The 27,867-nt window shown below is 36.7% G+C and overlaps 1 protein-coding gene across 1 annotated transcript; it reads right to left on the minus strand.

Annotated features, from left to right (window-relative positions):
• Positions 1 to 4,018: 4,018 nt before the first annotated feature.
• Positions 4,019 to 27,224, minus strand: LOC143180574 (uncharacterized). Its single transcript, XM_076380394.1, has 8 exons — positions 27,147 to 27,224; positions 23,027 to 23,159; positions 6,799 to 7,383; positions 6,505 to 6,706; positions 6,312 to 6,360; positions 6,160 to 6,238; positions 5,931 to 6,089; positions 4,019 to 5,598 (listed from the first exon to the last, which is right to left on the minus strand). The coding sequence occupies exons 1-8, from the start codon at positions 27,204 to 27,206 to the stop codon at positions 5,435 to 5,437; spliced, it is 1,431 nt and encodes a 476-aa protein (XP_076236509.1). The 5' UTR covers positions 27,207 to 27,224; the 3' UTR covers positions 4,019 to 5,434.
• Positions 27,225 to 27,867: the final 643 nt, after the last annotated feature.

Raw genomic sequence — 27,867 nt, forward strand, 5'->3', positions numbered from 1 at the left:
AAATTGATTTCCTGAAAAATAAAGATTCATAGAAGAAAATAGAATGCTTTACATATTTAAACTGTTAAGTTCTAATAGTCAAAGTAATTGTCTCTTTTAAAGTCATAAACGTGAAAAGTCGGCATAGATTCGTAGTAGCACGCGATGTTGAGGATCTTGAATATAATTAACTGATTTTAGGTGACGTCTCGAGGAGTAAATGGATCGAGAGGCGTAACAGTGGCTCTTCTCGAGAATTTATTGCTGTCGGTTCCGCGCGAGGATTACCAGAACTCGGTCGAACGATATCTGACACACTGTACCCTCGTTTCATCCAGTTAAATCCACTCTAACGACCACGGTAAACGAGCCGAGTGATTTTTGAGGCGGGACCAAATTTAGGTAGACAACAGCGATACCAATAAGACTATATGTACATACATATTCTGTTTTATCGTTAGAAGTACATTACACTTACATTTTTCATAAGCTCCTTATTTAGTGCTTTTAAATGCAATCAAACAAGAAAATGAAATTGATTCCAATTAATGCCTTTATCTCTTTATTTACTCATTTTTAGGATGGATTAGAACTTGGTGTATTTTAACATGCAAAATTTCCTAGGCATTTGCCTTCTTATTTCTTCAATTTTATTTTCAAGTAAAATCATTATTAACACATTCAACAACAAAGTCAACGAATTAGATCTATTTCTCAACAAATCTATTTCTCTCTTAGTTTTCTATATGAAATTTCCTACTTTATCATTTTCAGTGCAACACACCCTGACTGCTTCACGGCCATCAGTAGCACCTTTGAAAGATAATTACCTTGGTTGGTAAGTTTGTAATTGTCATTATTGCACATTACTTCTGAACGAAAGAGAATAGAGATGATTTAAAGTCCAGAAGGAGGCGACAAGGCGTTCTACGACGCACGTGCGTGGAAGGCACTGTGAAGCTGCTAATAGTCGTCTAAATGGTCGACACGCTTGCTCAAGCTGTCGCTATATGTCACCTCCACCCTCTATTTACACGCCATGACCGATGCACGTGCGTGTGAACCGCATTGCGACAGAAACGAAAGAATTCCGCCTTAGTTTTCAAGCGAAAACTTAAAAAAAATCGATTGAATAACGAATCACATTGGTGTTACGAAAACAGTATTGTCAATAACTTACAATTGAAGAGCTCATAACAAAAATGACCTTTGTCAATTTTTGTGTTTTCTAAGGACAACAAAGGAAATATTACAACATTTTTAATTCTTGTTTAATTGATTAAAATTCTTTTTTTTATATCGTATCTTTGCTGGGATAGGTTCCATTACGTTATAAATCTCGTTTTTGATTAGTAAAATGTATTTTCATTAAAAGAGTCGTCAAATTTGATAAGGGTTGTTTTTGTTACGAATTCTTCAATTAGTTTTCGTCTACTTAATTACCATTCTGATTAGAATTGTGAATAGAGGTTGAAGAGAGTCATTAAAAAGTCACGAGTTGGAGTAAAGATTTTATTGATCGTAAAGTGATCGCGGACACCTGTTCCATGCCATTCACTAGCTCCTTTAGGTCTAAATTTGTTTTCCTGCAGCTACTAAGTCGCAAAGAGTAGGTGATAAATGTTAAATCTTGTCACTTATGATACGGAGCTTTATAATCCAGCTTTTATTATTCTATGTTCCAATTTAATAGATTCTCAGCTTTGAAGTTAATAGTACTGTATTATTCTTAATTCGTTTTTAAACCACAATATCATAGATTGAGTGTATCGACCCAAGGTATGAGGGGCTTCTTATCTTCTAGATTTTCAGTTCTCTAAAGATGACAATAAGACTAACACGAAACAACAACAGTGTGTTATGTTGCGCCATAAAATGTTACTCTCACATCTCTGTAACCCTAGCCAGGCTGCTAGGAGAAACAACGAATGATTTACCTGACTTTCAGTGAATTCGTTCCACAGAGAAGGGACCCTGACTCCCGATGATTAACGCCTCTGTTTGCTTATCGTGGCTGTTGCGTGAAACAACCAGTATATGACGTTTATGTTTGTAAAATATCGACCCCTAGTACGCTTTGAAACAAATTTTTGAAAAATCACTCTAATTCTCTTGGAGTCTTTCAGATTTATATATTTAATTACTTAGATCGAATGTGAGAAAATTAAGTTTATTATTTGTAAACAATCTGCTGGCTACATTTTACGAGGTACATAATGTTTCGCCCTATCGATTCAGGGTTTATTCCTTCAATTTTTTATATTGTTTATCTATTGATCTAACGAAAGGAACTGTATTATTTTTCCTCTGAAATATCATAATAATATTCTTGGAAAGCGACGAAATCTTAAAAAAAATCTTGATGCGTTTCCAAGCCTTGGTAAGAGAAAAAAGAGATTCTTAGTATCGTCCTATTGGAGTAGAATCCTCCCTTCTTTTCATGAATGGCTATTTCACCTGTTTTATTCGACCAATAGCGACACAAGCCTCTTATCTGTCCCTATAGGCGAGTCATCTTGAAGGGGAACTCAGTATTTCAACCTGCCTCTTGCAACCAATGGGGATACGAGTATGTATCGGATAGAAAAGGGAGGTTCTTCAGTTTCTCCCCACAGTTAGGTCTGTGGATACCCGTAATGGATAAATGTGTCTACATTTTACGAACTCGATAGAAAAAGATTGTTTTGTTTTTAAGTGAAGTTTAATGTTGATAAAAAGAAGAGAGAAAAAGAAAAGGTAAAAAATGGAACTGTATTGCAATTGAAGTTTAAATTAGTGTATCAAATAACTTCGCTTTTTTAGAGGAAGTTTATCACCTTAGAAATTCTCTTGATGATGAAGTTTGATTCTGTTTGATTTTTCTGACTGTCAAGTAGAAATTTAGGATAACAGTGTAACAAACGCCACAGTGACATTTAGCTAACAAGTAATAACGTGCAAGTTTTGTATGTCCAATTTTTAATCTGATAGTAGCTGTTTGTTTCCTTTTTCTGAACTTTGAGTATATCTTCTTGGTGAAAACACAACCTTCGATTTCCAAAATATGTGACGGCGCAACATTTTACCATTTATTCTCCTAGTTAGTTCCTAGTTTGTTTAAGGGATGTTCTATCATGTCATTTAACAGAGAAAGTAAGAAATGAGAAATCTTTCGCTGCTTTATCGTTATTAGATATATCGATATGGGATGGTATCTAAACAATAATTATATTTTTTTCTATTACTCTCGTAGAATATGATTTGAAATAGCAAAATAATTCTTGAAGATTAGAGATTGATTAATTTTAATCTGAGTAGGAATTGTTAATCATTTTGTAGAAAGAAGCAAGAAGTTCTTGTTTCCAAAAATGTTCACAACAGTTAGAAGATTATTATATTTTCTCATGTGCAATATTGGCTAATTATTTTCCCTTTTTTTATAAAAAGTAGGAGTAGTTCCGAGTGTCTGGTACTAAATTTCTGTACTAATTTCTGACGCCACTTCATTCATGCCACTGTGCATGCTTTTCCGGACCAATCGACGGAGTGAAATTTATTTCGAGCTCGAAGGGACGTGCCCGGACGATCGATTTCCAGGCGAAAAATAAAGTGCACGTGCTATTTCTACGGTGTTGACATGGTGCACGGGTAGGCCTCTCTTTTACGGGGAATATTAAAGCCTGCTGGCCACGCACGATGTTTGTAAAACATCCTCGTTTTCACAAACATCACCGTCGTTGCCCGTTGAGCGAGCCAATGGCTACTCTTCCCTCTTTTCCCCTTTCTCTTCTGCCTTTTTTAATGGATATTCTGAACCAGAGTCTTCCGTAGTGGTCAAGGATTTGTGTTTTAGGATTTTTCTTAGGCAGTGTTAGGAAGAATATGTAAATTATCGATCAAAGCAAATATGTTTTTAACTGGTATGATTTACATAGATTCTCGTTTGTTTAGGTATTGAAAACAAACGATATCTAAATCATTTTGAGTAATGCACTTTTTTTTGAAAAAAGCAACTAGTGTATCTATGTTATAATGATAGGTAAATGATACTTTTTTTAGTTTCATCAGACGATAAATAATCGAGTTTTATTTCTGTTCTGGTTACAATTACAGGAGCATTACTGTCACCTTTCTAGAGCTCCTAATCTTGGTAGAATCTTTTGTAGTCAGTTAATAATTAGTTTTACAGGACATTTTAAGTGTAATCAGAGATTTCTTGATATACTTCGACTATTAATTAGGTATGTACATTGAGTCGTCAAGAATCTATGCAGAAGTATGTTTAGATTATACATTTGGGTTTTCGCTATGGATTTAAATATATGCACATACAGACTGTTCGGCCACTAGTGGAGGAAAATTTAAGCGGTGATTCTAGAACAACGAAATTGCAGTTGTATCTTCGTTTGTTAATTATAAACGATCAAAATGGGCAAAATCCGCCTGGAACTCTACAAACCATCTGACAATATCAGCATGAAGTTTATGGCAGGGGTCAAAGTATCAAACTACGGAAGAGCAATGATTGTCTAAGGCTCATTCAGATTAGTTAAGTTATTTAAATTGAAGTAACTTGAATGCAAGTGCTTTTATAGAACATGACCAATGTGAATATGCTATTTTATTTCACTTAAAGTATCCTTTCAAGCTTCAAGTGAAGTTGAGGTCCTTCCAACTTTTCTTTTCCTTAAAATATATGTATACATTGATTGATGTGTATTACCATACTTTGATTCAAGTAATTTGACTTGAATGAACATAAACTTGACATAAAGCTATTTGAATTCAAGTAACTTAACTAATCTGAACAAGCCTTAGACAGTGTTCACGTCAAGTGTCGCAGAATTTTACCATAGCTGTGGAAGATTAGTATTTGTCTACATCAGTGATTATAACAACCACTATTTTCCTTAAACGCTTATAAGTAACAAACAAAAGTTCGATTTCAATTTCGTTAATCCTGATTTTCGTCTTGTTTCGACGTTTAGAATCATCTCCAAAGTGTGGTTCCACTTATAGCTGAACATTTTGAATAAAAAAAAATGCTTCGAGACTCCTTGATACCTAGCAACTCATCATCCGATGTGATAAATGTATCTTATTCTATTAACTACCACTAATTTATTAAAACTAAGTGTTCTGATTCATTCGCCTGCAAGGAACGAATCTGTCCCTTATCTCGCTTAAATATCGAATACTGTGTAGCAGTCAAGAAACACACGAAGACAGAGGCGCACCTTTTGCTAACACAAGTGAAAGAAATCGCTTGGCAATCTTCGTTAATCGAGAATTCGATTCTCACACTTAGCTAATCAACACTTCACAACTTTTTAACTACGCTAAAAGTCTTTAAGAAGCTCTTCTGGACCGAGTTGAAGCTTGCCACTTACTGGTCAGCCAAATTGATCCCGCGGTGTTTCCTAACGATCCGGAAGAAACTGTTGAAAACCAGTGATTGGTCGGAAAGCGAATTTGTTCACATGAAACATTTGGGTCGAGACTGGAATTCCATGGGAGCGAAGCCTGTTGTAGAGACTCCTGTTGGTGTAGTTGAGCCCATCATGCTTGAAGCAACGCCAACTCCACCTACGCTAGTGCTAGATACCGCTACAGTTCCTGGTTCCTCCTTTACGTTTACCACTGTAAAAGATGAACAAAGATGCCAAGATTATTGGTGAAATAATAGAAATGATCAATTCCTAACTGTTTAGTACATTAGAGATCAGTGTATTTTGCCAAGATTATTCTTGGCGGTTGGTAACAGCTTTTTCAGTTAAAAAATGACTTAAATGTTGTGTCCTCAAATGTGGAAACTACCTTTTGACCCAACAGGTGGGTCATTGAACTCGGATATGTTATGTTTTACAAGCATGAATTTACAAGAAAATTTCTTAAAAGAATTTGGGATTGCGTAAACCATAATTCGACACATATCTATGAAATACCAGAGATGAATAAAAAACGGAAATTACTTTCAGGCCAATAGCATCTGGTAGGCATTGTATCCGTGGTCATAGCTGCTTCATGTCTCCTAGCACAGGTTGTAAAGCTACTTCCAAAGGAACTGCTACCCATAGCACCTGGAGAACTTGCCGTTCCACCTGGAACATCCAGGTAATTGCCTTGAAACGCTTTGCCTGATCGTCGAGTATTCTGCGAGTACGTGAATTAAAGAACATTCAAGTTAGAATAGAGACTCACTTAACGATGTTCCTAATTGGCTATAACCATTCATCGTTGGGATTTGCATCGACTGCATGGGTTGCAACTGTGGCTGAAGCTATAACAGACAGTAACCACTAGCCAACTCTTACAATTAACCTTACAAATGTAGGAAAACTTATTCAACTTACTGACTGACAATGGCCGTAGGATAGCTGTGACTGCTGGAGGCTCCAAGCACTGAAATTGAAGACACTCAATGTAACTAAATGAGAATCTGATACTCAATTGATAAAGTCGAATTAATAAATATGAATTTGTATTAGTATTTTTATTAACTTAAGACTGCAAGGTGAAAATTAAGTTTTGTAGACTAATCTATACCTGGTGTCATATCTGGTGTAAGTGGACGGGCCGTACGAAGGTGGGGAATGACCGAACAGATTTCTAGGGCCCAGATGAACATGTGTAGGGGAGAAAGGATCACCAAAGAGAGGCTTGTGATAAGGGGCGTTCCTGTAAGGTCGCTTCATACGCCTGCGCCTCCTGTAGTTACCATTTTCAAACATGTCTGTATACTGAGGATCTATAAACAGTCAGCACCCATGTTCTTCAGACTTATCTCACGAGTTTAATTATTCCATACTCTCACCACACATCATAAAACATTTCACCAACCTAGAGTCCAAAAGTTGCCTTTCCTTTCGCCTCCTCCTTCGCGAGGTACCTTGACGAAGCATTCATTCAACGATAAATTGTGCCTAATAGAATTCTGCCAGCCTTTCTTGTTCGTCTGAAAGTAGGGGAACCTGGCAGTAATATAGGCGTAGATTTCGCTGAGCGTTGCCCTCTTCTGAGCGCTGTGCTGGATTGCCATGGCGATCAGCGCAACATAGCTGAACGGAGGCTTCTTGTTGGCCGAGTCATTGGCGCTGCCACTTTCGTTCCCAGTTGCAGAACCAGAAGCTGATCCGTCTGCGGTAGCAGTAGGTGTCGAAGGTGCCGATGGCGTCGAGGGATTGCTATTGGTGGTGCTGTGAAGCGCCCCAGTGGGAGAGGAACCCTTTTCGTTCAAATGATGATGAGCGGAGCTGGTCGAGTGCATCGACACTCCGGAAGTAGGGCTGTGCAGGCTGTGATGCGGATGGTGATGAGCCAGCGAGGTGTGCGAGCTCATGCCTCTGCCAAGACCCACGGAGGAGTCCAGCTCCTTCGACGTGACTCCCATGCAGCCGTTTTGCATCTCGGACACGAAGCTGCTCACTGAAACGTTCATCGGAAGCCCGTTTACCATCGCGCAGAAGGAAACTGTTTAGGTGAAACGGATAGACGCGAACGGATAACCAACCGACGAAGAGAACTTGAGAACGCCGAGTGATTTCAATGGGAATCGCCTTCGGCGGCTCCAGGAATCTGGACAATGGAACGAGCTCGATCGATCCGCGTGGAGCGATACAACCACATGGAACTCGGTTCCCAGAAGTCTCGTTGGGGCTAACAATTCAATCTACGAGCGGAATTCGCGTCGAGACGATAAGTACACACGAGTACAGGGTCAGTGATAAAAGTTATAATATGTTTAATAACTGGCAGATGAGTCAACTGGATGTGTCCGGAAGTCGTACGTCTTAAAAGTCAACATCGAGTGGATATTATGATTCCAATTGATGACAATGTAACCGAATTGCGCAGGACAAATTAGAGTTCGCATGTATGTGGTGTTGCCTCTGACTTGGTAGTCAAAATTGAAAGGCGAGTCGTGAAAATGTTACAGCTGCTTGTTTCCTTTTTCTTCTGCTCCTCTTTTCTCCTTTTTCTCTCGGAGTTCCTCCTTTCTTTGTTCGTCAAGCGCTTAAGTTATCGGTGTCCAGTTACGTTCAGTTCCAGTTACACGTGCCGCGATGCACACTCGATGCCCGTGCACGTACGCACTCCTTTCTGAGTACGTGTCCCCGGGCTTTTCGCTGATTTCAATTGCAGTCTCGAGACGTATGGTGACGCGTCCGAGCGTTAACCGCGTTGAGAAACTCCAAACCAGCGTTACAGTTCACTGAATTTTTGATATTTTTTATTGTATGTAAAAATTCAGCGAAACGAAAGAGAGAATGTATACTATTGGCCAAAAATTTGAAATTACTTTCTACGTTAAGGAATCGAAGGTTCCTTTGCGTAATTCAAGTAACAGTAAATAATTGCATGAATTTTTTCTACTGTACACAGATAAAGAATGTCAGCTATTACTGAAAATAGATACTAATTTCAAGTAAAAAATATTTTACTGTGTAGTATAACTTTAATAAGAATTTGCAAGTGATTCCAAAATTCTAACCTGTGGTGCATACCTGGACCTCTTTTTACACGGTGGATCTATACTGTGTAAAAAAAATCGTGCAGACAGAGTGATGTAAAAATTGAATTACAAGTTGTAAAGCTTCTCGTTGTCACTTGTAAATCAATTTTTATATAACTTTTTTGATACGATTTCTTTTTACACTGTATAGATCCGCTGTGCATAAGCCGATGTAATAGGAATACTGGCTTGCTAAGCTTCAGTTTCCCAAATTAGAACTCCTATAGCAAGGGATCCAAGGAACGTCGAATTCTAGCAAAATTGAAGTACATTACAACTATTCTTATAGCATAGAGAAAGGAGAATGTGAGACTTCTTCATCTATATGTACTTGAACTCTGCCTGAAGTGATAAAATACATGCGGAAGTGCAACTGTTGCGCGGTCATCTAATCTTCACTTAACATGACCTACAACTGAGACTTTGCGGAATATTTCGTTCATATTTTCGTAGAAAATTCTGCTGCTTTTTTTCGACCATTAATCCTGCATTTGTACCATAATGTGTTTTAAAAGTTCGACTAAAAAGTATTTCTCATTTCAAGTTCTTTTTAAATTTATAATCAACGTTGAAAATGACAACTCAAAAAACGCGATTTTTTAGTTACAACCATGAAACAGAATAGTAAACGTCTATTCTTCTACTTAGCGAAAAATTTTTACTAATTGAACTTTCAAATCTGAGAGTCTGTTCACAGAATTCCTCAAATAAGTTAACTACAAACTGTGTAAAATAATGTGAAGAAAACCATTATGCGCAAGTAACGAGTAATTTCTTTAGACGAAAAATACGAATAAGACAAGTTCCGCTAAATAATTCTGTTTTTTCTCCGTCGATTTTATTAATTAAGCGTATAATTGAATAATTTTTAATTATAAGATTAATGTCATGTAACTATAAGATTCATCGTAAGTCATTTGAATGAAAATCGTTCTATTAATAAGCCTTAGTCATTCAAAGTGTCCCACATGTAGTATGGCAATTTTAACGATGATATCTGATGATATTTCAATCGGATTCCTATTGAATTTCTAGCAAAAGAACAAATAAATTTTGTTGGTGGTAACATATTCTCTTTGCTAATTTTCAGGTGATATTTTTCATAATTTTACGAAATTTGTATTTTTCCTGAATGTACGAGTGAAACTATACGTTCTTGGTGAACTGTAGACATGTTAAAACTCCACTGTACCGGGGTCGAAAATCTTGTGATCCCATTTAACAAGCGATATCGACTGATGATGAAGAGGAGTAGATATGCAAGAGGGACGTGTGTCGTATATGGGTATCTTCGTCATCCAAGGTGCATAAGCAAGCAACGAGATCGCGATAACGTTCGAAACGTTCGCCAACACACCTGACTGCAACCAGAGATTCGTTGCTAAACGACACCTAACGAGACCACATCTGCTCTCGTCACGGGATCCCTTGTTTCTGTTTGCGTTTAACAATTGTCGGTTGTGAAAAACAAATTTCATAGACCACAACGATGATGATGAAGGATCTATTTCTGTCCAGGGGGAATTTAATTTTATTGTAACCCAAACTATACAGAGTGTTTCACAGTAGATGTTAGAAATTTTCAAAGGTGGCTCTACATATTAAAATAAGACAAAAAAACATGGATGACAGAATGCATTTCGGGCTGACATTGGGTGATCAAATTATTATGAACACTCCGAAATTACAGGTTGATCAAGAATGCAACTTAAAATGATATCTTTTTTATTAAGATTGTTATGTGTTAATAACATATAACAACAATTGTAAAGTTTCTGTAATTTTTAAAAAAGTATGCGTATGAATATTTAATTACCCTTAGACATGTCTTGGCATATGTAATATGTACACACACTATTGTTTAAGAATATTACAATATAGAATAATCAAGAGAAACAAAAATCATAAAATAGTAGCTTGTCAAATACATGGATTTTACTGCACACTGGTTAAACAAAACACTGTTGTGAACATATCATAATATAATTAAATTGTATATCCATATATTCAAAACAGTAGAAAGGCATATTTCACTTTTGTTAAAGTCATAATACCACCGAAAACATAGGATCTTTGTATCTATTCATAATAATTTAACCACCCACTATAGTTTCCAAGTTATTAATTGAAGCGTTTGGGACACAAGCCACATTGGGTTTATACTAATAAAAATGATTTCAAAGGATTCCATTAAATCCTGAAATCAGGTAAAAATTATTAAACTTATGCTATATGCATTTTCCTACAATTTCTATGTAGGGGCTGCTTCTTGCTTATTGCTATATTGAATTATGTGTAGTTTAGGACGTTGTTGACCTAAAATAACGTAAAGGCTTTTAAGCATACTGTCGCTAATTTTCATTATTTCTTAACAATTTTCATTACGTAGTTTGCAGCCATTTTGAAGCATTTTTGTATATAGCTATCTCAATTTTAGTTCAAATCTGGCTTATGTCCTCGTTGCCCCGAGCGTTTCAATTCAGTGGCTGACTTGACCCATTCTACTGGCTTATTCTACTGATATTGCTGTGTCAGACCTGGCTGATAGTAGAATAGCCGACAGTAGAATAAATACCTAAGCCAGACATTTCACGTGCATTTTAAGAATATCTTTTAGAATTAATTCGCAAACGAATTCTCAAATGCAATTCCATCATTCTTAATTTTCATCTTACTTTAGCATGTAGAATTACTTTTTAAAATTTCTGACTTGTCGAATGCCGTGCAGGTTCCAGGAGAGGAGTACCAGTTATATGCTGACCGATTACTATGCCCCTTTTTTATTTTCACGTATAATAAGATATAGCATTATTAAACTGAAACTATTTGATTTTATTAAAAGAAAATATTTTTTTTATTTGTAAAGAAAATATCTTGTTATGTATTTTCAGTTTATTTACTATTTTAGTAAAATAAAATATTTCCACTTTAATAGTGCTACATCTTGTTATTTATGAAAATAAAATGGGTGGCACAGTAGTCGGTCAGCATCCAGTAACTGGTACCCTTAGTTTATACAAAACACTTATCGCTTAGACATTATTGGCCACATGTATCATTTACTCATAAGAAATTAGGGTAGGTTGGAAAATGACAAGATTGAGTTCCTCTTCCTAAGTAGAATAAAATAAAGGAATTTCGTAACGAGCAGCACAGGAAGAATGCAGTATTCAGCTTCTTCTTTCACGAAGAACTGTGATGTAATCAGGTTACGAAAATTGGCCTTCGATGGTCAGCATTGCGATAATAATTAAAACGAATGTAGGTTAACGAGGCTTTCGTCGACGTTTTGCCGAGTTCGCAGATTCGTGAAATGAATTTGTCATCCCTGGAAATTGAACGGGGTCATAAATCTCGATTACAGTTGACCGTGATTTTTTAAACCTACTTATCGATTTATTCCGTTCCCTTGATTTCATTCGAAGATCTTCAGGAACTTCCAGCAAAATGAGACGAGTTAATGGCGCGTGGTTTTAGCAAAGTTATCATGACCCTGCTTATTTATTTGGAAATCAGGCCGTGGATGTAATCTGGACGCGTTAAAATAGATCTTTAGTAAACAAGAGCACCAGCTTCGGAGTAATCGGTAGATGCTGATAAGAAGATTGTGGATATTCTGAACCAATGTTCGCATGGTTGCGTTTGTAGATTTTAAGGGAATTACGATCTCTAAAGAAATTACATAAAAGTGGAAATACATTGTCTTCATTTTTAAAAGCAGTTTGAATATCAACACATTCTCTTTTAATTTTAATTGCTTCCTTCTATATATATTAATTTTTCTTGTCATTTACCTTTAAAGCTTTCCTCTGGCCGCTAATCTACGAGTAACCTAAAAGCAATCTAAGAGTCAGGCCGTATTTTTCAAGTTCAACATGTAAATTGTCACTTTCACTGACTTCTAGTATTCTCAAGTAAGACTGTGGGTGGAATTCCCCGATTCGTGCTGAACTTTTCTGCCTCTGCTGGCTTGTCGAGCGTGATAACGCTGACAAAACAACCGCAAATACTGTTGCTCAACGAGAAAGGAGGCAGCGCGAGATAAACATGGTGAGCGACGAACCAACAACCGAGAAAACGGTCGGGCCTCCTTCGAAATTATCTCCGAGAAGCTTGATTAAGTAATCCCCCGGCATCGATTTTGTTTTTGGCATACTCGGTAATGATTCTTTCGCGAAATATCGCGTGCTGGATACAGTAAACACGATAACAGTTCCTGTTGTCCTCCAAAAGAATTTACTGAAGCAATTGATAACCCCTTCAAACGCGATTGGATTTTTTAAGACAGGAAGGTAGGTTTTTGATGACCGAAGACGCACTGTAACTTCATCTGCTCTTCCGGTTCGACAGAGGTAGCTAAAGGAAGGAGAATGAATGATGACGAAGAAAACGTGATGACGACGTTGGAAGAAGTTGAGATACTAATTCGCGATTGGCTTATACAGAAGATACTGCGCGAAGAGCTATCGTGCTTCGAATGACCCTTGCCTCGAGTTTCTGCTTTATCCTCGCACCTTCTTCGCTTTGCTACGTTGTTATGTAGAGATAAATGATTCGCTTCGAAGGAATCGACCACCAAGTCAAAAACACAGCTTCCCCGCTAGTCTCTATATTGTCATGCTGCCTACTAGAGCAAACTGGCATACAGGCTACATGTCTGTTAAGGAGCTGTCACACTCAACCATCACCACGTCAGCCAGCGACAAAATTTCAACATAGAAATTACAAGTTCGATACAGTAATTATATCTAAGAAATAAATAGTAGTAGATAATTTGCAAGTAATATTATTATTTCTCAGATATAATTATTATATTGAACCTGTAGTTTCTACGTTTGAAACTTGGTTGATGGTTGTCGGTCAATAATGATCCTTGAACGTGACCGCTCCTTTGGACAAGTCTATCGACCATCTTCATCATTAAAATTCAGGAGATTTAAACTTCCTTTAAAGATAAATTTAGTTTTAAGTTTCTAGCTTATTATAGCATTAGGTTATCCCATAAATCTTTTTGTCATTTGCACACCTGGTTTAGTGAGAAAACGAAAAGGACTTATGGGACAACCTAATAAGCACTATCATAGTTATTAAGAAATCAGTTCTTATAAATACTGGGCCATCCATCCCGAGAATGAATTTATACACACTGTTGCTCTGTGCAACTCTTATTTTTTTATAACCTTTTCATAATGATATATAATTAGTAATGTATGCTACTTGCACATGTATTTCAGAAATTGCATTAAGCATTCCATAAAAATAACTAAGCCAAAAAACAATTTGACCCTTTTAGTGCCAAGTCCCTTAACCATAAGTATAGTGATACATAGTGTATACCTATTTACTTATGTACTTAATTTTCATACATCAAGAAAAAATTCTGTGTTCACTACAAATGTTATTAGTGAACGAAATCATTTTCATGCGCCGACAGATCCTTCCACTTTGCTTTGTGGCAGTAGTAGTATTTTTTCCACATATTTGACAATAAAGAAAAGAATTAGATGTTGACAGATTTTTAAAGTAAGTACCTGCAATTTTGGCACTTTGTCCTACTATCGATATATCGGTACTTTGGCACTAAGAGTGTTAAGGGTTTGACTAGCTACTTTAAACTCCAATCCTAGATGATTAAAGAGAGGGTCAGTCATTCAAGATAATAACAGGTAGAAAATGGACTTCAAAGATCCTGAGGAACACAGTTGCTTCCAGGCTGGCATGCGTGACGCTTGCAATGTGTATTTCCACTTTTTCTTTAATGAACTTGTATCGTGTACTTGTACCAAATCCCTTAATAGACAGAAACTTGTATAATCTTTCGCGATACGCGTTATAGTATGTACTACATAACAGCATCTCATGATTTTCTTAACATTAGGATGAATTGTGGAGTTATTTAGGAGTCTTAGATTTGTTAAATTCCTAGTATTTCTAAACTAACAATAAGTGAAGAAAGAAAGTGCAGTAATGTGTTTTTATATTTAATACATATTGAACTAACGTTTAGAAAAAAGAAAATGGAAAGCATACAAAACATTGGAATACTTGAGATTAGAAAAATTTCTACTGCTCATCCTAGGGTTTTCTTTATACATATTTAATTTAATAGAATTTTGTTAAAGAGGGATGCGATCACGAGGCAGCAAAAAATAAGTTATATTTTAGACTTTTTTGGATAAGTAAGTACTAAATCAAAAGTTTAATCTTTCTGAGGGTAATACAAATATAATTTTCAGTTTCACGTTTTAATTTTTCAAACGTAACAATATTACGAAATGGCGGGGGTATTCGTTGTTGCTGAAACATCTACTGGTAGAACATCACCACATTATACAAGAACTATGAAATAAAACACTTTTATTCATTCATAAACTAGAAACTATTATCTACAATGTAGTATACAATTTCTTCAATTTCTTCATTTAATAATTGTAAAAATGGTCATGGTTTGAAAAAAAGGAAAATGGTTTTTACTCCAAAAAATCAACTTTAATCGTTTACAAAAAATTAAATAATTAAAATATCAAAAAAATCGTACACCATATCGTAGATAATAGTTTGTAATTAATGAATCAACAAGAATTGTCTATTTTAGATCTCTCACTTCTTGTTTAACGTAGCAGTCAGCAATCGATGTTGTAGGTATCCGAAGACAGCAGCGATTAGCTGCGCCATTTTGTAATATTTTTACTTCTAAAACATTTTTAAATAAAACTGATATTTGAACTTATATTGTTCCAAAAACATTAAGTATTTCATTTACTAGTTAGTTACCTACCTATGAAAAAATTTTCAAAGTCATTGCTTATTTTTTGACATCTTAGTGTTCCCTCTTGAAACGTATAATTGCTACTTCATATCAAGCAGGAGTTAAATTATTGAGATCAATTTCCCTGGAATTTGATCCTTCAAACCAAAGTCTTATTTCATAATAACATTAACAATGGTCAGTTTCAGACACGTTTTCGGGCTAACAGTATCTCTACAAGCAGACACGTGCCCTTTCTCCCTAACTGAAGTGGATCTCCCCTCCTAAAGTACTTCATTAGCTGATTAGGACGGATCATTAAACACTGCACGTGTCTTTTGTCCTTCCTGCCAATTATAAGTACCTGTTACTGAATCATAAATGATTTTTCTTGAATAATTATAACATCAACCAAACTCTAAACTCTTCATAAATCGATCTTTTTTAGAAGTCTGTACAAATTCAGAAATTACTGTTGAATTTCAATTCTACTGTAAATAACGCAAGAAAATTTGATGTGAAATAAACACACTCGTCTATAGTTTACTCAACATACATGGGTATTAATTATATTCAATTTATCTATCTGAAATAAAAGTAGAGGGGATCACAAAGCGCATCCCAGCACCAGGCGCAGCGACGGTGAAGTGTTTTGAAAGCGAGGATATGGTGCTGTGGTTATGGATTGCCATAACATCGACGACATATTTCATACACAAACGAATATAACACGATGTAGAAAAATCCACCGAGGGCGACGAGCTATGTTCCTATATTCCTGTTTCCAAGCGGCAAATATTCCTTAGGGAACATTGTTACTTAGATAGAGATAAATGATTCACTTCGAAGGAATCATCTTTCAAGTCAGAAACACTTTAAAGGTTTGAACAGTCGCCTCAAAGTCTCAAAGTTCAATCCTAGATGACTAACACGAGTCTTACAATTAAGTAGTTATTCGAGATAGCCGTAGTTAGAAAAAGAGTTCCAAAAATCCAGAGGACAGAAGTTACTTTCGAGTTGGCGTACGAGATGCGTAATATTTCTCAGTTTTCTGTAATAAACCTTATAGGGTAAGTATGTGGTGTCCAATTATTATGCTCACTTGTTTATTTCCACAAATTACAAGATGTAACACTATTGCACTGAAAACATTTATATTTTTTTAATGAAATCAAATATTTTCAGTTTAAAACTGCTACAACTTGTTATAGACTACTCTATGCATGTATTTGAACACTTTCACATTCTGGGAAATGTATAAAATACACTTCAAGTAGAATTCTCTAACATAGTTTTGTCTACAGACATTATCTTAGACGATTATTGTATAAGGTTTACAAATACCCAGGAAAATAAAATTTGATATCAGTTAGTATAAATAAAAAAGTGTATTTCATGCAATTTCAGTAATGTGCACATATGCACGGTATTGTATATGGAAATAAAAAATGAAGTACAGTAATTGGTCAACACATAATAACTGGTATCTTTTCCTGTAAACAATTAATAGCTCATATAAGTGACCATAAGGCAAAACTAGTGATCCTCGACAGAGTGATCAGACAATCACAGCAAATTGCTCCTAAGCAGTTTCTTGGCGATCAGCAACAAGGATAGGATGTAGCAACAAGGATAATTCCCAATTTTCAATTGTGGAAAACAAGGAAAGACATACGAACGCGGCAAGTTGTAGCAGCAAATGCACGCAAAGCGACGAAACAGAATCTGCGTTCTTTTAAAAGTACACAAACGTGTCTTCCAAGTTGCCGCGTTCATCTACCTGTCCTTGTTTTCCACAATTGAAAATTGGCAACTGTCCTTGGTGTTACATTGCGCTGTGGCAAATCGTCGTAGCGGCAAAAAAACGGGCCTTGACCAGAAGTAACTTAAATTGTACATAAAAAACAACGCACGGGACACAGCGAAACACTTCAGGTCCATAGGAACACTATACTCTTCTTTTTCCACATTTTTTCCCTTCGTTTATTTCCGCTTTAGGCGCAAATAATGTTCGACCAATCAGCAATCATCATCACCTTGTCGAGTTACTTCTTTGAGGATCACTAGGCAAAACGATCGAATTCTCTTATGTTTTTGAGATATCGACGTTTAAAGTTATTAACTTCTATACTATCTTATGGACTTGTGTTTTCTTGAACCCTTATTTTTAAGAGAAAAATTTCTTTTAATGCTTTCTCTTCTTTCTGAAAATATAAATTCCATCTTCAAGATCTCAATTACGGTCTTAACTCGAATTTATTGAAAATCTGACATAGCTAGTTTTGTCAGATGTACCTAATCCTTTGTGGCGTATGTTTAATTACAATCAAAAATGCGACAAGTTGCGTTACGAAGATACGTGACAAGAGGAAAGAAAGAGGGGTGTAACGAGGGTAAAGTGCATCAATCGACGCGAAGTCGATCCCCGAGGCGAAGGTCGTTGTCTTCGCGTATAGAAACCGTGGCATTCGCGTTCCTGAAATGCTGCCGGTTCCACGAGGAATCGGCATCCGATAAGCGAAACCCGATACGCAGTGACATCATTCGACGGATCGCAAACTTCTTTCTTCGTCGTCACCGACGACAGAAATTCCTGCCTTCAATCGAGATCATTACGTGGAAGGCCTCTCATTTGCAACAAGAAAAATAATGACCTTCGATATGGCTTTTAAACTGCCTTTATGATATACTTGAAAACATAGTGTGTTCATCAAGCATTTGTGATGATGAAGAAAATGAATAGTTCCAAGTTGGAATGTGAAAAAAAGAAAGTCGAAAGAACTGTGCGTAACGAGATGAAAGGAGGTTACAGAAGAGCAGAACAACTAAAGCTTAGGCAATCCTGGCCTCACGATCGGAAATTATGAACCTAGAGCAACGATTAAGGCACCGTTTAACGCGATAATCCACGCTCTATAATTAAACGACTTGGCTATTTCATCTGAAGCTTATCGCGCACGCTTTATTGCCCCGATAAATCGTTTATGTTAACTGTGACGCGAATGTGGAACACCAACTATGACCGCTATGAAGAAGATGATAGCGTTTATTGCATAGGTGGAAGAAACTTTTGGAGAAGGATTATCTAAAATGACGTGCATGAGGTTGCACTCTTTAAATGTTCTCATGAAAGGTGTTTTAGGGATGAGATAAAATATGCAAGTCTACTGCAAAATATAGATGAAAATAATGTTTTTAAGTTATCTGAAACGCATGAAGATAACATTGGTTTGGACATAATGCAAAGAGATACTTTTTGTAAGTACTTCACATTTTCTATTCTATAACAATGTGAGTTAAATAACTCAATGTGTTGTTTTGATACTTGGGGTTGTAATACTATTTTCAAATAATTTTTGTCTTTACAAAGTGACATTATATGTAGCTGACAAACACGACAAAACTGATAAGTTATTAAGAGAAAAAATTATTATCATGGAAGTTCTCAAATTATACTAAGAAACTAGTTTATTCATGATTAAATAGTAATCCGGACAAATCCCTACAATTTATGTATGCATTTTTATCTTCATGACTTATAATTAGACTGCGGATACTTATGCAAATTTTTATTTTCATGAATACAATTAAAAAATTTCGATGTACTTAGACATTTGTTTTATTCTCCAAATATTATAAAATATAAGGGTATACGGTAGTCACGTGACTTTTCGAGATTGTCAGGTCGGTATCTGTTGTTACAGTTTTCGTTATAGGAATAGTATTACCTACAGACTCGTGGCTATCTAATGAAGGCGAGATGTTGTCACACTACGCTTCCAAATTGGAAACGCGACTTACAATTACAAAATTTCCCCCTCATTACATATATATTACTATACCAGCCACGTATACGTGAGCTTGACGCTTCAGACAGTTGCGAAAAGTCGAGAAAGAAGGCAGATGTGACCCTTACTCTCTCACTCTTGAAACGTTGAGATTCAACTGTTCAAGTTGCTAGCAAGCGACACGAGCCAGACACAATCTTTTCATTTGCCCAAATATTTTCTTTCTACGATTTATTAAAGGGAGCAGCGACGTATCTTGTCTTTAAAATGTCCGAGGTGTTCCAAATTTCTGGAGTCCCATTAAAATACATAAATTATGCAGAATATGTATTGTTTTATCTTTATGCAAAACTAAATACACATAAAATTAAGAATATTTATATCAAGCATTTGAAAAGACATCTGTTTTATATATTTATCGCGATAATAATGTAGCTATGTAATTCACACTCTAGGTGTTAAGAGCTAACAATAATTTCGTAAACTGGCGTAAACTTTCATCCGATTTGCTTGAAATTTTTGGCAATGGTTGCTAATACTATTCTGATCGTTTACACGTACGGAATTTCTGGTTAAATGATGTATATTTTTCTTGCTGTATGGGGGATCCCTGTCTTATGGGTTAGGTCCACCTAACCCATACTGCAACCACCTAACGTCTGTGCGCCAATCCGCTACTGATGCGGTTCCTAGAGGTTTTTATGAAATTTTGAGGGATGACTCTTGAGATCAGGCGATGACATTCTGGAGAATATCTCTATGTGTATTACTAAATATCGCTCGTATTACTAAGTATCAGCAGAATTTTGTTAAATCACGAGTTGACTGCGCTACGTTGAACTTTTTTCTTTCGAATGAAATCATTCTCTGCTCAAATTCTTCTCATATAAGGACCTAATTTTTTATCTAATTTTGCTGATAATGTCGCTGCTCTGACACATCTAATCGTACCCCCTTAAGTTTTGATGTTTTGTACATTTTTGCATACTGCATATGGATACTGTGCTGTTTTGTACATTGAAATTTCCCCTAAGTGCGTAAAGATTGAAGACAATCTGGTTATAAGGTAACAGAGGGAAAGTATTGGCCAAATTTTGATCCCCTTGAATTTTAAAATTCTCGACGTCGGAGGTCCTCTCAATTCTCCTGAAGCCCCATAAATACCAAAAAACCGATAACTACATTAAACTTTCTTTCTATGTACGTATGTATTTTAGCATTTTGTTTTTATTTATATCTCTGAACTGAATTATCGAAATTTCATGAAATTTGGTATGGTTACTTCCCTATATATGAAAATAAAAATATTATATAATGTCAAATTACAAGGATTGCTCAAAAAAATACTACCTACTAAAAATCAAAGAAGTGTATAATTTATTTATTCATTTTAACGGGTGCAGAAATTAACATAAATATCAATTAAAATATATAGGACATTAATGCTATTAAATTTTGAGAAAATTCGATTAAAGGAGAGGGAAGATGTGGAGGTATGGGGACCACATCTGTGCTGGTAATTACAAAAACTGCACAAGTCAAATATTCAAATAAATGAATTTCTCATTTATTTTGTATTATAAATCAAAGATTTATCGTGTCTAAATTTTTCATTTGGCGAGTATTATACACTTGCAAAATATCGGACCGTCTTTTCAAAAATTCTATACCATTTTTTATCACATCTGTAGTTATTATCCGTCAGGTTCTCCGAGTTTATTAAACAATTGTATAAATTGAAATGAGTACTATTAGAAGGAACTGAAAGCGAATCCTCGAAAACGCTGTCGTTGGCCGATATATCAGCCTGGTGGAGCGGGGCTGTACTGGGAGACTTTCCCGGATTAGCGACCATAATTCTCGCGCGCGGAGAGCCGATTTCGAAAACACGAAAGCTCGCGGATGTTCTCTTGTTGCTCCTGCAAAAATTCCTGACCGCCAACCGAGGGAGCGCTGGTCCTTCTCTCCGTCGAGAGCTCCTCTACTCTTAGCACCGACTAATCGCTTTATCTCTCGTCTAAAAAGAAAGAGGGGGACGAATTTTTGCGACAACACGATCCACCCTCTCGCGCGCGCGAGATATCGATGGCGCATCTTGGATTTCAGTCCAGTTTAATCGTGTCCGGGTTTATCTGCGCGGACGTTCAGCGATTAGCGAATAAGAAAATCTGGTAATGCGACACTGTGCATGGTATCGAACCCCTTATCTTCTCTTTGAATGTTCCTGCCTGGAGCTGATAACTAGAATAACTCGATAACTTCGCTCGTGAAATGCTCACCGAATTTTTTGTTATCTCACACCATGTGAATCTGTCTAACAAGAGGAGTGCATTATGCAAAAGAGTATGATCCAATTCAATATGTAGTTTAATAGAACAAAATTGAATGCACTTCAGCATTAATGTTTCGCTTGTGCAATTCATGAAAAATGCTTATTTGTTGGACACAAGTCTAGAAATTATCTATTTGTGTCTTTTTAGAAAAATGAAGAATTATTAAAGATACCGTAAACTGGAGACACATTGACACAAGTTTTTACAGCATTTTGTTGTAAGTATAATATAAAAATTAAAGTGCTTATATTTGTTTTAAAAAGACTCTATTGCAACATTACATCTCTTCATTTCACTACGAATTTGGCAATGCACAAAATTATGTTCTTAGCCTTTTTTAATATATCTTAAATAACTTTAGAGCTGTAACATTGACACATCGCATAAATTGCATTAACAGCTAAAATTGTACCAATATGAGATTATATTGACACTTAAATTTTTGTTTTTTAATGCCTAATGCATTTATTTTATCCATTTCTTAATTTTTTCAGTTTATTCTGTGCTGTCAATAGTCTCCCAATTTACGATACACGAATATAAATATTTTATAACTTATGTTCCACAATTAGATACTTATTTATATTTGCAAGTTACATACTGTTTTTCTTTCTGTAAGTATTCTAAATTAAGTTCAAGTATAACACGCTTGTAATAGATATCCCATCACCATATTTTAACACTAATCTTTAGTGACTCCAACTTTCACTGGCGTTCCAATTCTTAACACAGCTGACGTGAAACGATCAACTTCTTCTTGAATACAGTAGCACTAGAAAATTTCATTACTTTTTCCAGCAATATATGAGCTGTTCACAGGAAAAGAAGATTAATTCCGTTTTTGGATTTTTAGAAATTGTAGTACCTACCATTTAATTAAAATAAATATAAATATTTCTAAGTTAGCCGATTTGGCAAATGGGCAGCTCATCTATAAAGCATTTTTATTGTAATAAATCTTAGCACTGAGTGACACATGAGCGCCTATACACGTCACAGGGATGCGCAACAAAGACTACGTGCAAATAACTCCTAATAACACCAATAATTATCTAAGTTAACAACGAATATTTGAATAGAACCTAAAAACTCAAGCAAGAACTTGACGTTAGACTTTAATGAGGGAATCCACGCTATTCTTCCCAGGTTCGTGTCACTCAACTCAATCAGTGTGATATTTCTACCGAGCAGGGCGGCGACCCAGGACCGTCGAAGACGAGTCATTGACAACCTCTGGAGAAACATAATCGCGGCAGAGAATGTAACTGAACGACGCGTGGAAAGATCAGGGCGCAGCCTCTCGCGGTATATCATTCTCCTTTCCCTCCTGTCCCCGCGACAATCGCTTTCTTTCTCTCTTTTTCTCTACGTTCTACATACTTGCTGGTACAGCCTAGCCTTTTCATCTCTTTCTCTCTCCTCCCCCTTGCCTCCTCCCTTTCAGCACCGTTCCCTGAGACGAGACACTCGAGCAGCGTTTTGTATTATTAGAACACGGCTCCACGAAGACGCAGGAATCATTGGTGTGATCCTGATGACGTCAAGCGACCCGCTGAACATCGCTGACTGAGTTTTTGGGTGATTTTTAGAAAGCTCAACTCCCTAGCGCCTCTCTCACTGACGTTGATGGTTTGAGAATCGGTGAAGCAGATGATGATAGACGTTCTGAGGAAATGAATGGACATACCTTGATGAAGCGGCGGTAGAGGCGAGGATGGAGACACCTGGAAGGGCTCCTGCTTGATCTTGAGGGTGTGAGACGAATCCTGCATACCACCCAGCCCTACGACGCCCAAACTTCCATTGCCCTGTTGCAGTTCCTGCAAGTATGATCGGTATTTAAAACTCGGAATTGGAATCATTCTCAAAACGTAACCAAAATGTTTTCAAAACAGTAAGTACTTTAAATGAGATCACGGTTTGCTTCAAATATCTGTAGTTGTAAATTGTAATGCAAAATGACATAAGTCGTGTGTTTTTATTTTGGGGATATTGGCATTTAAAGTTTTAAACTTCAATACTGTCTCCTTGAACTCTTATTTTTAGATGAAAAAGTTCTTTGAATGCTCTTCCTTTTTTCTGAAAATATACATTTTATATTCTACATTTCAATTAAGGCTTTAACTCGAATATTTTGAGAATGTGACATAGGTTGTTTTATCTTACAACTACTGCTTTATAATAATACTTAAAGAGTTGAATGTGCAAATAAAACATTATTTGTTTCAAGAATTCGATCATAGAGAAATAGTCCTACAAATGCAGTATTTTGTGAATTAATGTATATACAGATTATTGAATGGCAAGAACACTTTATGGTCCCAAATTAATAAACTACGCATAAAATATACTATGCTAAGTTATTAATGAAGAATGTGCACTCCTTTGATATCAATTTCTTTTGAAACTAAACCTTGCCACATACAAAAATCGTAAATAATCAATGGTTCACACTGAGTCTTTTTTTAAATCATGGACAATTATTAATACGCAGAAGCGGATTTAAATTTTTATCGCTCTAGGCTACTATATTTTTGCCGCGCCGCAATAAAAAGAAAGGATAAGGAAAGGGAAATCATATAAACTTAAAATACTAGATTCGCAAGTGTTTTTTGTGAAAATTTATTATGTCTTGTTTAAAATGTTTTTAATTATTATTTTAAATCTTTTTAGACCTCCAGTTCTGCATATTTGTTGATTAAATAATTAAAATCAATATAATCTAAATCTACGTATTCCGTATTTTAATAATGCCAATGCAATTTAATAATATTGACTTATATTTCTTTGCTTTAAAGTTGAAAATGACGATTCAAAATATTCCCCAAAAACCGCCAACCGCTAAAAATTACTACTGTAGGCTATAATCTATTTAGTCTATACCTAAATCTGCTTTTGTTAATATAAAACATAGGAATATTAGTAAGTATATCTCAAAAACTAATCACATTTATTAGTAACAGATGCAAATCTGCTAAGTAATATCTACAATTGTTTGTAGATAACTAGACCTCCGTTAGTTACAGGGGGTAACTAGAAGGTCTATAGCCCCAGGCCTAACACTTTGAAGGACCTCATTTTTTCATATACTAAAATAGATTTTTGCAAATAGTTAAAAAAAAATTATTTTCGATTTATTAATTATTCTCTCCATAAGTCACATTTAAAAACAGTTGTTTCTTGTAAAATCCTCTCAATGAATAGAGAATATTTTAGTATAGTATAACCCCCTCTCTCCCTGATATCCAACCCCGAGCGTCACAAAATCATAATCCAACCCTACTCCCGTACAAATATCAACATACCCAACCAAAATGCTTCGTTGCTTTCCTCAAATTTTGATCAACTCGAGACGAAAACATTCGAAGATGAACGACAGTCCAGTGGCGAAAGGTGAACGAACCAGAAGGAACAGTGAGCCAAAGGCGTCTCCTGGCTCGGAGATGGCGATGTTTGAAGTGCCGTCGCCGGAAGCTTACAAACACCGACTGGGTGTTGTGACATCGTATTATGCCAAGTGAAACTTACGATCCCGCTAGATCGTTAATTTGCGATCCGACTTTACACGCCTAGTCTAGTACTTTTCGTGCGAAACAACCGTGGGGACGTCGCGAAAGAAATCCCTTCGAACGCCTTTTCCACTGTAGAACAGTCTCCAGAAGAGTGGGCGGGGTAGGAAAGAGGCTTGTGTCGTTGACCCAAGGATTAAAATTGATTCCAGCCTGTCCGAAAGCTCACAACTGTCCCTGACTCGACCACTAGACTCGTCAGGGTGATCTGCTGAGACCCGATAAGATATACAGACCTGGTGGCTCGCGACCGCAGAAGTGCATCAACAGGCTGACACTGAGAAACGTCTTCGCGGAGAAGCCTTCGCGACGCGTGGCTAGCTCGTTAATTCCACGGACAGCCATTAAATTAAGCCCCAAACCCTTGGCTCCCGGCTCTCTCAGCAGACGCTTTGAACTCTCCTCTCCCCAGAAGGAAAAACAAAGCCGAGGATCCTTCGGGGAGGAAGAAACTCGCGCTATCATCGTTTACGAACGAGATGAAAGATCAACGTGGGTCGGCGAAGTGAGATCAAGCTTATCGGCGTCGTGATAGGGGCTCTTCTCTTCTGTTCAACGAGCTATCGGCTTGTTCGCCTTGCGCCAGAGTAATCTGGAGTCCAAGACACCGTACAGAGTGTAAAAAAAAAGTAATGGTAATCGCTTGGCTGAATGCATTGCAAACTCGAGACTCTTGTTTCCGTGTGCTCTGCTCGATCAGGGGATAAATAATCAAATAGAGCCATGGGTTAAAATGTTGAAAACGAACCGTCTTTTTTGTAGAACTAGAACTAGAATTAAGAGGAAAAGGGCTACTTCCGCTACAGTGTCTGATTATTCGTTGCGTGTTCTATTATTCTTCGCAAAAAATAGGAGACTAGTTAGTCAAGAGCTGAAGGATGTAACGCGAGTTCTTATCGATTTTTCGACCGTTCTGGTAAATCGACACGCAGACACTCAATCACTTAGCGTTCATTCATCGAACAACCGTGGTGAATAAAGCTTATCATCGCTGAAATCGATCAGGAGTCAGAGGAATTGAAAGAAGAAAGGGGGAACTTGAGCCAGAACAGTCGATCACGTGCATTCGCTTGGAAATGGAAACGAGAACGCAGCGTAGAATCGCGTCAGAAGACGCAGATTGGATAGTTGCGAAATTTTCGAGGTCGCGACCTCCACTTCTTTTCTCTTCTTTTTCTTCCCCCAGCGGGATGATAAGCAAGCTGCGTGACACTGTCCGATCGAGTGGTATCGTTTTGCTCAGCGAATATTGTGGAACTCTGATCGAAAAATTGGGAAATTCAGAAAAACACAGTCACCGTTTCAATCTCTGTTAGTTATCGGGGTTCTTGTTTCGTAACGACGGTGACGTGATGACTGATTAACTCCAATTGCATAGTACGCTGGTGGCCAAACTCTGTCGTGACATGAACCATATTTCGTCTATTAAAAATACTCAAAAGCCACATTCTCTATTGGAACAGTACTCTATACACATGAATATTAATTATTACCTATCTATACAATTCGTAGAAAACCTGAAGGATCACTAGTTTTGAACCGAAAAATCGTCGGCTTTTATGCTGCTGTAACTCTTCAAAAAAAAATCGTACAGCAGCGCACCGGGGCTCTTCTTAAAGCGTAAAGCCTCCACTTTTCCATCCTTGGATTGAATTTTGTAGAAGACGTTTTTGTACTCAGATACAGAGCGGGAAAGAAATGGTTTTCCCCGAATGTTGTCCAAACTCAAATGACTCTACAGAGCTTAATATATTTTGTTCGTACTTCATTTTACAATGTATTTGGAGACGGAAAACTCTCTTTTACAATAAGCCCTTAAAAGTTGATCTACTATAAAAGTGTGTCGCCGGAGTCAAAGTAACTTAGTAATTCGAAAATCGAAAAAATTGTTAATCTTTAAGCTACTGTAACTTTATAAATACAATCGTACGTCAGTGAACTTAGAACTATTTTAAAAGATATAGGTTTTATTTTTTGTATCCCTGGATTGAATTTTCTCTAAGACGTTTGTGTACTCGGATACAAAGTGGATAAATGCAGGTGACTTTTTTTTCTGAAAATTTTCAAAGGAAGATTTTCAAAACCCAGAAGTCACAGTAGAGGTCTAGAACAGCCACACGCGACTCAGAAGCCACAGTTTAGCCACCGTTAGCATAGTAGCTACTTCCCACAAATCATTTCCATACTCATCTGCTGTTTTGTTAATTATTCGATGTCGAGAAAATTAATGGAACTCACCCCGGCAACTGGAATAACGTGCGAGACCATCCTCGGCTTCTCCAGATCTACACGATTCATAAAAATGGTGGTCGTTGGAACTGCATTTACACAATTCCACGCGTAGAGCTCCTCCACCGTGCGACACTAACCGATTTAGCAAGTTTTCGTGTTCTATGAAAGACACTAACACTGAATCGACTCTTTAAACGATTAGATCACTATTCACACTATTCGAGGTCGGACGAAGCACATTAACGCTGCTTTACGTTACATCTTCAAGAACCAGAGTACTTTGACAATACCGCAAGGGTACTTAAGGAACCAAGTGCTCTTTATGTATTAGGCTGGTTGCAGATGCTTCCGAATGATCTGTAACAAGAAAAGAAGGATTATGTGAGACTTCTGTGATGCTGCATTCTCATAATAGCCCTGGACAAGCTGTCTCAAAGTTATCTCAAGTTGCCTCATCAAAAATATATCATTTAAAGTTTATTATTACTTCATCTAGAAGACATTTCAATTGGGATTGATAGGATAACCACCAACAGAAGAAACATATTGTAACATCCGACAAGCAAACAACTTCTGCTTAAGAAGTCCCTAAGTGAAACCAAGGCATTCTAATAAATAAACAGAGGTTGTCTAAAGCTCTTTCAGATTCCATCTATGGAAGCTCATACAAGTTGCTCAACTTTTGCTCAATAAATGGCATTCTAATAAATGAACATAAGCTGCTTAA

This window comes from Calliopsis andreniformis, chromosome 6, assembly GCF_051401765.1.
Source record: "Calliopsis andreniformis isolate RMS-2024a chromosome 6, iyCalAndr_principal, whole genome shotgun sequence".
NCBI classification, from domain to species: Eukaryota; Metazoa; Arthropoda; class Insecta; order Hymenoptera; family Andrenidae; genus Calliopsis; species Calliopsis andreniformis.

Excerpts from the sequence above, each read along its gene's own strand:
- LOC143180574 (XM_076380394.1), bottom strand. The coding sequence starts at position 27,206 with ATGAATCGTGTAGATCTGGAGAAGCCGAGGATGGTCTCGCACGTTATT. Across the intron at positions 23,160-27,146 it reads ACGTTATTCCAGTTGCCGGG|GAACTGCAACAGGGCAATGG; the intron begins GTGAGTTCCATT and ends TCATACTTGCAG. Across the intron at positions 6,361-6,504 it reads TACACCAGATATGACACCAG|TGCTTGGAGCCTCCAGCAGT; the intron begins GTATAGATTAGT and ends CTTCAATTTCAG.